The sequence below is a fragment of the Aythya fuligula genome, chromosome Z, assembly GCF_009819795.1.
Source record: "Aythya fuligula isolate bAytFul2 chromosome Z, bAytFul2.pri, whole genome shotgun sequence".
In the NCBI taxonomy this organism is placed as follows: Eukaryota; Metazoa; Chordata; class Aves; order Anseriformes; family Anatidae; genus Aythya; species Aythya fuligula.
The window spans coordinates 18,120,874-18,130,825 of record NC_045593.1 but is presented as its reverse complement, the minus strand read 5'-3'; the positions used below and the strand labels follow the sequence as shown (position 1 = coordinate 18,130,825).

Below are 9,952 nucleotides of genomic sequence, written 5' to 3'. Positions count from 1 at the left end.
TGGGATAGCAGTTCTAATTTTGAGGGCAGTTTTTATTTATTTATTTTTTTTTTTCTGCCAGCATTGCATCCATCTAGGATACTGCAACCTACCCCCACCACAAACACCTGTTTGCACACTGCAAGCTCAACGTCACTACTAACAGTTAAGGGTTTCCCCCTACTTGGTGTGGTGGAAGGAGTTGCTGTTTGACTGCTGTGAGGTTTTATGTGTTGCTCAGTAAACAGCACAGAAATAACCCCAGCCACACAAGACGGCTGGGACTGGAGCTTGGAGTTTGGCAAACTGTGCTTGCCGAGCCACTGCCAAGGCCTGCCTGGCACTTACACACCCTGCACTGTTATGCTGTCCCCTCACTGCACAGGCCACCAGCTTGGATTCCTCCACCCACCGACTTCCCACATTAGCAATCACTGGAGGCCTATGGGGCATTGGGGTTGCTCAGTCCAGAGGAGGCTCAGGGGAGACCTTATTGCTCTCTACAGCTATCTGAAAGAAAGGTGTGGGGGGGCTGGGGGTCAGCCTCTTCTCACAGGTAACTAGTGATAGGACTAGAGGGAATGGCCTCAAGTTGTGCCAGGGGAGGTTTAGGTTGGAAATTAGGAGACATTTCTTCTCCTAAAGAGTGGTCAGGCACTGGGATGGGTTGCCCAGGGAGGTGGTGGAGTCACTGTCCCTGGGGGTGTTCAAGGGAAGGCTGGACATGGTGCTTGGGGACATGGTTTAGTGGGTGACATTGGTGGTAAGGGGGTGGTTGGACCAGATGATCTTGGAGGGCTTTTCCAACCTTAATGATTCTACTCTATTCCACAGGGAGACAGGCAATGCTGTGCCAAGGCAGTCTCTATATTCTAAGCGAGGTTTTATCAATGTTTGAGCGGATTTTTGGCTTTCGTACGTTACATATAGCTATGACACATACATGCGGCTTACATACAACGTGTGCCATGCAGTGGATGCATGACTCCTGTAACTACTTGCAGACACCCCCAGGCACTGCAGGGACCAAACCTATCCCCAGATCTGCCTTTTGGGGGTCTGCCTGCAAAGCTACGGCCCATGTGCGGGCTGCACACCCGCCATCGCCTTCCGAAGCCCCTCGGGGCCGTCTCCCCGGGAGGTTTCACCGCGGGGTACAGACCCCGGAGCGGGGCCGCCCTGCCCGGCCTGGCCCGGCCTAGCAGCCCGCAGCCGGGCCCCGCCACGCTCCAGGCGCAGGCCGCAAGGGGCGGGCCGGGCTCGGCGCCGCTCTCCCGGGCGCAGGCGCCGGCGTGAGGCCGAGGCTGTGCCGGCCGGGCACGGCGGCTCCATGCGCTGCCAGGTGAGTGCCGGCGGCCCCGGCCTCCCGTCGGGCCGGGGGTCCCTCGGGCCCGGCCTGCAGGAGGCAGGTGGCCGCGCTCGGTTACAAAAACACTTCTTCCCGGTGTCCCCCCCCAGGTGACGGTGCTGTACTTTGCCAGGAGCGCTGAGCTGGCGGGGCTGCGCTCCGAGAGCGTTTCTGTGCCGCAGCGGCTCACCTCCCTGCAGCTCTGGGAAGAAATTGTTAAAATCCATCCAAGGTATTTGGGGAAGGCGCTGCTGAGGTGCACACCGTGTAGCGTTTGTGGGGTGTTTTTTTTTGTTTGTTTGGTTGGTTGGTTTTGTTTTTGGTTTTGTTTTCTAAACAAATTCAGCGTTTAGGGTTCAGCTATAACAAGTATCAGTATTTTGGTATCCTAACAGAAGTGAACTTTTCTTGTACCCTCCAGTGAGTATCTCATATGTTGGCCAGTTACAAAGAGTATGGCTTTATGTAAACACTAAGGAAGGCGAGGTCTGATATGTGTGCCTAAAAGTGAGGCATCGGTCCTGTTCTCCAGGAGAACCAGTGTGAAGTAACTCTGTGCATAAATGTTTTGATCACTTACCTTTAACTGGCTATTAATCTGAGTTTACAGCACTCTCTGGAAGAAGGGTGAAGAAGGGAACTGAAGTCCCTTACAGAATAAATTCTTTCAGTCACTCTCACACCTTCGGCCACCTCTGTTTTGGAAAAAGAAAACGCACTGTTGTTTGCATTTCACAGGGAGTCTGATCTTGTGCTTCCTGGGGGTGGCAGCAGAATTGCCATCTCAGGTTAAGGCAGAGGGAATGAGCTCAGTCCTGACAGGAGTAAATCTAATGTACAAAGGTGCAATGTCATTTAGAAAAAAGAAAATAAAGAAAAAAAGGCATAACAAGGTTAAGATCTTAATGATTTACTGTTGAATGCAGCAGAGTTTGCATAACTTTGGACTTAGGATCCAAAGTCTTCCTTTAGGCACAGTGCTTCTTTATTAGATCTCAAAGGATATGAAAAAAAATAAATAAATCTTAGCAATGGCAGCTGTTTCCAAAGGAGAAGCTCTAACAAGACTTTAGAGCAGGGGGCTTTTCATCACATAGAATGCGACCAAGTGCATTTTGGTGGAGGAGGCAGTAAGAAATGGGAATATTTTACTTCATAGTCTATTACTTGGTGTCAGAAGCAGCAACACCTTTGGTCAGTTTGCGAATTTTGTCAGCTTCACCCTGTTGTGAAAGATGACTTGGAGCCATACATTTTGCATGTGCAGTTACTTCACAGCGGCCTTCTTGGAAAATGCTTCTGTTCTTAGCTTTTCTGGAAAAACTCAACATAATTGTAGGGCACTGACCACAGACTTCTATTCACATTGCTAATGGATATTCAAACTGCAGCTTGAGCACACTTGACAATACTCTTCTGTTCTACCCATTTTCCCCAATGAATTCACTTGCAAGTGACATTAATTAGAAACCATCCTTTTAATGGGCACTTTAGTTCCGTAGTTACATGCAGTTCTTTGGTGACTTGCTTTACTTTTGTACAGTTTCTCCCTTCAGTCTGTCTTCTGAGTCAGTGCTACTGTGTTTTGCTCAGCCAGTGCCTTGCCCACTTTTGTCTATCTGGCTGGTAGGAAATAAGTTGATTTTTAGATGTACCCTTTTGGCATGCATGCTAGTTTCTAGGTAATACAGCTCTCCGCTGTCTGCGCTAGATTCTGTAGTTTCAAACAATACTGTTCTTACGTGTGCATCTGCTAAATTAAAATGTTGGCATACTTGTCTGGTATCTTACTGGTGTTGTCCTCATACTCACTGTGTAATTGCTCTTGGTTGTGAAAGCAGGTCGCTGCTTCATGGTATCCAGAGCTGTGGACTCTCACACCAACATCTCACAAACGTGAAGGCCAAAAAAAACCCAGAAGATATGACAGAAAATGCACCTTGTATGCCCTCTTAGTAGTGTTGCTGCCCCCTTATCAATAGCAAATTTCAAGCCTGCAAAGACCAAAAGCCTCATAATCAGTGAGGTTACAAAAGAGGAATACTTTGACCACTTCATGAAATTACAAGAATGAAATCTCTCAACACTTCTTTCTGCTGTGCAGTCCAGCCAGACTGAACTGGGGGAACGTTTCCTTCTAATCCCAAATCAGATAGTTTGTATGCTTTTGAGTTACATACTTATTTGTTAGAAGCTTCTATAGTGGTTTAAATTGGCAAGTTTTGATGTAGTTTATGCAAGCTAATGACAAACCTCAATATCTGACTTCTGAAAATGGTACATAATTGGTTTCTTCCTAGCTACAACAAAAAAAAAAATCCAAGAGTAGGAGGTGGGTGTTCATGATGTATGATATTTCTAAAAGTATACTGGAAGCAGAGTTGCTTAAGTCTCAGCAGTATTAGCTTCAGCTGCCCTAGCCTGCACACCAGTTTGTTGTTTAATGAAATCTCATTGTTAAATGCAAGCACTCTATTTAGAAACATATTTGTTCTTCTACCATTCCCCCTTCAGGCTTGCTGTCATCCAGGATCAAGTGATTTTTGCTGTTCAGCAGGAGTACGTGCTTCTTGGAGATCAGCTCCTGGTCCTGCAGACAGGAGACGAGGTTGCCATCATCCCACCAATTAGTGGAGGCTGAATTTATGCAACTTCTGTTAGGTACGTATCAACGTATCACTTCTGGCTTAGGAGAATGTCCTGTGGAGGATCATCCTGAGCTAGAATATCTCAAGGACTCTGTATAATCTTCTTATATTTTTTTATTTAGGTCCAGAGATGTGATGTGCAGTTCTCCCATAAAAGCATAACTTGTATTTCCTGCTGGAGAGAATCATTGTGCTGACCAGAAACTATAAGGTGCTGCATAAATAAATAATTAACATGTATGCAGTAAGTGGAAGAAAGTTGTCAGCGAGGTCAGGCATTGTTCTGTTTCTGTTTTTTAGGTCTTGTTACGCTTTAGTAGTTGTTTCCGGCTGTCAGTAGATACTCAGCTTGTCTATGTTAGATAATAATGAAAGATGTCCCACCACTTTTTAACAGTAAAGATGGTATAAAAAAAATGCTGATTAAAAACACTTTTTTTTTTTTGTGGTTGTCAAAAGATCAGGTATCCTTAGAATATCTCGTTTCTTTGCATGCTTTCAAGTGCCAGACTCTGTATTTACTGCAGCTTGTTTCATTGCTGCTGCTCAGTCTGCATCTCCTCTTCATTCTTAGACAAACCGATAACTGGTTTCTACACAGAGCAGCTAGAAGTGGCACCAGAGTCACTGAAACAGGCCAATAGGAAGAAGACTTGATGAATGTCCTGGAGAGTAAATTAAACTTCAGATTGGAATCCAACAATCTCTGTTTATCAAAATCTCTGGTTTAAACTGTTTGATTTCAGGATAGGACAGGGAGAAGGGGCTGACAATCTCACCACAGATCTGCTAGCACAGTGTTCCATGCTGGTGGACTGTACTGTTAAGCCAAGGCCTTGAACTAGTTCTTGTTGCATCCTAATGAACTAGACTTTCCTACAGGGAAGGAACCTATATGCATTAGAAAGAGGTCGTTCCATGATATTTCCACTTGATATTCTCTCAGCAAGTCTGCCGAGAAGTGAATTTGCCATAGAGACTGGTCTCTTGGGGTAAGTAACTAGATGGTGCATGCTTTCTGAATAAATTGGGGCATCAGTACTGGATAAAAGGCAGTTGGCAAATGCTCTTATTGCCAAAAACAACATCAGTCTGTTTGGTTTCAGCTCTTCTAGTGAGCCATGGGTGAAAGTGAAGATGTGCCAAAAGATTTTATCAAGCTCAAGTCTGAAAAACTGTCTGTAGATGAAGTGTCAGAGCTGGTCATTTCACCAAACTGTGGGGCAGTGTCTCTGTTCATTGGTGAGTTTAATGTTTCATAGCTGGATCTCTGGTGTGTTAATAGTCTAATAAATGGAACCCAGATTGTCCCACACACAAGACTCGTGCTTCTCAAATAAATAAATTCTTGGACTGAACCCAGGACATTTAGAAAACTCATTCTGAAATATTTAGAACAAGACCATGGCAACTCTTAAACAGTTGCACTGGGTCTCAGTGGTGAGAAGCTTTCCTGCCGGTATGGGTCTCCCAGGGCTGAACAGAACAGCAGTGCTGGAGGGCAGGACTGCTTAGGAGTTATTCAGCTATCCCCTTGGACACAGTTTATTTGTGGTGGGAAGTGGGAAGTTGTGGCTCTGCAAACCTTAGGCCCTCACCTGTGTGAAAGCTGCTGCAACTCAGATCTCGGTTGTTGCCCAGGGTGGTGGTGGAATCACCATCCCTGGGGGTATTTAAGGAAAGGTTTGAGCTGGCACTTAGGGACATGGTTTAGTGGGTGACATTTGTGGTAGGGGGTTGGTTGGGCCAGATGGTCTTGGAAATCTTTTCCAATCTTAATGATTCTATGATTTTATGATTTGAAGGCAAAGTACTGTTCTACCAGTGTTGAAGGTCAAGGCTGATAGCTCTATCCTGTCACTTAATGTCCAGATCTTCAAACCCTTTTTTGCTCAAACCTAAGTCCCAGTGGGCTTCTAAATACTGAACACTTAAATAGTTAACACAAAAGATGCCCTAGCCTTGGGCCTTACAGACTGCAAACTTGTATCTGTAAATTCATCCTTGTATGTTAAAAATTTGTATTGTTTGAATAATCTCTATGCAGACATGATTAGAAGAAGCATTTGTGTTTGCATAGTGCTGACCTTGGCCATAGTGGGTGATCCTGAGTTTTACTCAGTATTTATTGTTGCTTTTGGTTGATAATTCTTTGTGTTTAGGTACTACGAGAAATAATTTTGAAGGGAAAAAAGTAATTCACTTAGAGTATGAAGCATATACGTCAATGGCAGAGATGGAAATAAAGAAAATCTGCAGAGATGTTAGACAGAAATGGCCATCAGTCAAACATATTGCAATGCACCATAGACTTGGGTATGTATGTCCAGGCCCTGTCTTTCTGCAAATGGTATACTAATCCTTGTCTGGTTCTTGGGCGTGCTTACATACTTACAGGATATGCAGGAGTCTGTGTGATACAAGGCAGCAAAACTTGCTGCAGGATCAAGCTGTTACTGCAGAAATAAGTTTCAGAATTTTTGTTGGTTTTTTTTGGAAATGTGTTTACTGGTACTGTTTGCTGGAACCCATTGAACCTGCAGAACCTTGATCCCGGTGTGATGGTTTGAGAGTGCAGAGAAGGAAATGAGATTTACTTGCAGGAATGCAGACGCTGTTGGGGCTTTTTTTGCATCCCACCCTCTTTTTTTTTTTTTTTTTTTTTTTTTTTAGAAGATACAAAGTTGAGTTGGCACTTCTCTTCTATTGCAGTGCTGCAGATTGTCAGTTTCTTGTCAGATTTAAGATTTGCCATACAGAACCTAAAAGCTTAGAATATGAAGAAAGGGAAAGACATGATAATTGGCAGCCATGCTTGTAGGAAAACCTCCAGTTGTTCCTTGAGTCCTGGATAAGCATGTTTTGTTGGGTACAGAACAAGGAACACTAGTGTCTGACATATTCCTGAGCCTTCACTGTTCATCAGGTTTCTGACTAAAATATCAGGACTTGCATTGTATGCAAATTTGATTTACAAATGTTTGTTTCCTTTTCTCTCAGCAGGAGGAACGTTGTGTGATCACAAAGGTTAATGTTAGCTCTGAAGGGCAGTTTCTTTGGATTTCCTCTATAGTCAAGAGAAAAAGTGATTCTTTCAAAGGCAGCTCAAAGCACTGAAGCTTAGATTTTTCCTCTGAGCTCTTTTCCAATGGAGCCTTGCTATAGAAGGAGGATTGGAAGGCAGCTTTTGGGAATACTGTCTTTGTGAGGAGGAAGACAAAACCTTGTGCTACTTCTGTTAGCTTAGTTTAGAAAAAAATGACACACACTAAATGGAAAAACATACTTCTGCCAAATTCTGATTTCAAATTAAAGTTTTATTGCAAAATCTGTGTAGTTTGAGGTGCATAATTGCCTGTTTCACATATTGTTATGCAGACTGAGATGATCTCTCAGGTTTCAGATAATACCTTCCTGACCTGTTATTGTTCATTTTTAAGCCAGCTTCAATCGAGTTTCCTATGCATTGTTGCAGATAGCAATTTTCCCCTCTTAATTCCATAGACTTTTTTTTAAATAAAAAGAATGGAAGAAAAATGCCTATGGCTGGTTTTATTTATTCTAGAGTATGGAATTCTCACATCTGGTACTGATTTTGGTTGTGGTTTTCTTTCTCTTTAAAAGTGCATAATCTTTTGGACATGGCTTGACACTTGCTCAGTATGAATGAGTCAGGAGAGCATGTGGCCAGAATACTGACGTGACATGGCTATGACTTTTGGGTGCTCTTGATGTTAAGCATTAGCTAAAGCTGCTGTTCCTCTTCTCTCCCTAGAGTGGTTCCAATAACTGAAGCAAGTGTAATTATTGCAGTGTCGTCTCCACACAGAACAGAATCCCTTGAGGCTGTAATGTACTGCATCAACACCTTAAAAGCATTCGTCCCAATATGGAAAAAGGTATGCTTGGGACAAATTTGATTCCAGCCTGTGCAGAGTCTTAAACAGCTGGGCTGGAGGCTGCTGCTGGCTCTGTGGGAAAGAGCTGAAGCATTATGTGCAGCATTTGCTCTTGATGGGGTGCTTTTTTTAGCAGTGGTAAGTTTCCTTTAATGCAGCCAGGCTATTTGTGGTACATCAGGCACCTGGCAGGTCCTTTCTTGCCTGTATCTCCCAGATACTCTTCTTCTTTACTTCTTCCTGGGGACAGACTGAAAAAGTCCTGAGCTCGCTTTTGGGTGGCAAAGTTCAGTTCTGTGTAGGCTTGTGGAAGAGCCTTGAGTCATCTCTGCATTGGACAGCATTGCAGTTTGCAAGTAAAAGTGGCATTTTTCTTTTTTTCCCCATGGCCTTGAGTAAGCACGAAGCATTAAGCAACAGTGCACGTAAGCATAGCAACAGCACACAATGGAGGGATGTGCAGAGGTCCCAAAGCTCATATGGGGACACAACAATGTGTGAAGAGACCAGCCCAGGTCTAGAAAGAGCCATGTTGTATAACCACAATGTTCCATGGAAGTAACAAACATTACCTCTGCCTTCTATCCTAGTCAAAACTTGGCATGTGGTAACAGTGCTTTTCTGAGTTACTGCTCATTGTAAAACACTGTCTTCAGTATCTCCGCTTTTCTGACACCTCCTTCAGGAGTCTGGAGTTTTGTGGTCTCAGAAGAATAATCAGGCTCAGAACACTGCTGAATTTGCCACTTGGGACTGGACTGCTGCTGAGTAGTCCAGTCTGTCCTGAAAATGTAAAGCTGTATTTTGGGTATTGGTGTCTCTCTCTTTTTTTTAACATCATCATTTTATATACATTTAAGTACTCTCATTCCTAAAAATTATGTTATAGCAGGTTAACATGGCATCATCTAAAAGGGGCAGTATTTCAGACACGAACACTCTGTACTCTACAGCTTTTACATCCTTTTCTTCTAGATCTCTTTTAAGGAACCTCAGCTTAGATGGGTCCTTCTAAATGGGTCCTTCTAAATTTAAAAGGTTCAGCCTAAGGTTCAGCATCTGCCCACATGTAAGTAAGTGTTTTCTAAGGATGTTGTCCCCCTTTCTGTTTGCCAGCTAAGTACTGTGTAGTCCTGATGTGATCAGTAAATTATAGCAGGATGGCTGTTGAGTTGTTTGGCCTGGCTTGCGGCTGTATGTAGCAGACTCCCACAATATTTCCCGTTCTTTGTTTGTATTTGCAGGAGATTTATGAGGACGAATATTCTTGGAAAGAAAACAAGGAATGCTTTTGGGCAAATTCAGAAAAATAACTGTACTCTTTTATAAATAAATTGTTACTGCTCCTGATGAACATACTGATGTAGCTTTGAGTTGTTCTTACTATTGAATCTATATGATTTTAAACAGTAGTAATAGACATTGCAATCTGAATAGTTTAATCAAGACTGTATAAAATGAATGACTAATAAACAGGATTTCTGAATGTTCTTGACTCTCTTTTGAAATCGTCTCTTTGTGCTTTTCAGCATGGAGTTCGTTTTTAAAACTCTCTTCCCTAAAATTCTTGGTTGCAAGTCATTTAGTCCTCTGTGATATATACTGCTTTAATTCCTTTTTGTTTTTAGTCTTTGTTAGTTGTCTGCATGAGAGGTCACAACAGGACAATTGGGTTATTTTTTTTTATCTTAAAAAAAAAAAGTTTAATTTTATGTGATTGCAGAGTCAGTTTGCGAGCTTTATGCTGTTTTGACATTCTTGTAACATGAAAGCTACTTGAACTAGATTAAAAATGTTGGTACAGACAGGGAAGAACATATAAACTATACCCCAGAGTTATTAACTTTTTAGTAGTGGTTGCTTTCCAGTAGCTGTGTCTCACAGAAACATGCAGCTGATAGAAGTCCATTACATTAAAAAAATATGTACAGACCTTGATTCAAAGTTAATTTTAATACTCTACCAGCAACAAACTTGCATTAGCTATAACATGTAAACCTGTAACTACTTGATGATGTCTAGACGTGATTAATTTTGAAGGAGGTTTTTTGGCTGTGTAATTCTGTGGTGATGCAGAA

General features: G+C 42.8%; 2 protein-coding genes across 2 annotated transcripts; both read left to right on the top strand.

The window, feature by feature from the left end:
* Nucleotides 1-1,269: 1,269 nt before the first annotated feature.
* Nucleotides 1,270-4,163, top strand: LOC116501157 (molybdopterin synthase sulfur carrier subunit-like). The gene is made up of 4 exons (XM_032206580.1): nucleotides 1,270-1,321; nucleotides 1,438-1,559; nucleotides 3,842-3,988; nucleotides 4,098-4,163. The coding sequence occupies exons 1-3, from the start codon at nucleotides 1,310-1,312 to the stop codon at nucleotides 3,966-3,968; spliced, it is 261 nt and encodes an 86-aa protein (XP_032062471.1). The 5' UTR covers nucleotides 1,270-1,309; the 3' UTR covers nucleotides 3,969-3,988; nucleotides 4,098-4,163.
* A 736-nt stretch (nucleotides 4,164-4,899) lies between these two features.
* LOC116501156 (molybdopterin synthase catalytic subunit) lies at nucleotides 4,900-9,232 on the top strand. Its single transcript, XM_032206579.1, has 5 exons — nucleotides 4,900-4,967; nucleotides 5,082-5,217; nucleotides 6,138-6,291; nucleotides 7,751-7,874; nucleotides 9,119-9,232. The coding sequence occupies exons 2-5, from the start codon at nucleotides 5,097-5,099 to the stop codon at nucleotides 9,185-9,187; spliced, it is 468 nt and encodes a 155-aa protein (XP_032062470.1). The 5' UTR covers nucleotides 4,900-4,967; nucleotides 5,082-5,096; the 3' UTR covers nucleotides 9,188-9,232.
* Nucleotides 9,233-9,952: the final 720 nt, after the last annotated feature.

Bases quoted from the DNA above. Each gene is read 5' to 3' on its own strand.
- LOC116501157 (XM_032206580.1), top strand. The intron at 1,560-3,841 runs GTATTTGGGGAA...TTCCCCCTTCAG, and splicing joins ATTGTTAAAATCCATCCAAG to GCTTGCTGTCATCCAGGATC.
- LOC116501156 (XM_032206579.1), top strand. From the start codon at position 5,097: ATGGGTGAAAGTGAAGATGTGCCAAAAGATTTTATCAAGCTCAAGTCT. The intron at 6,292-7,750 runs GTATGTATGTCC...TTCTCTCCCTAG, and splicing joins GCAATGCACCATAGACTTGG to AGTGGTTCCAATAACTGAAG. The intron at 7,875-9,118 runs GTATGCTTGGGA...TTGTATTTGCAG, and splicing joins TCGTCCCAATATGGAAAAAG to GAGATTTATGAGGACGAATA.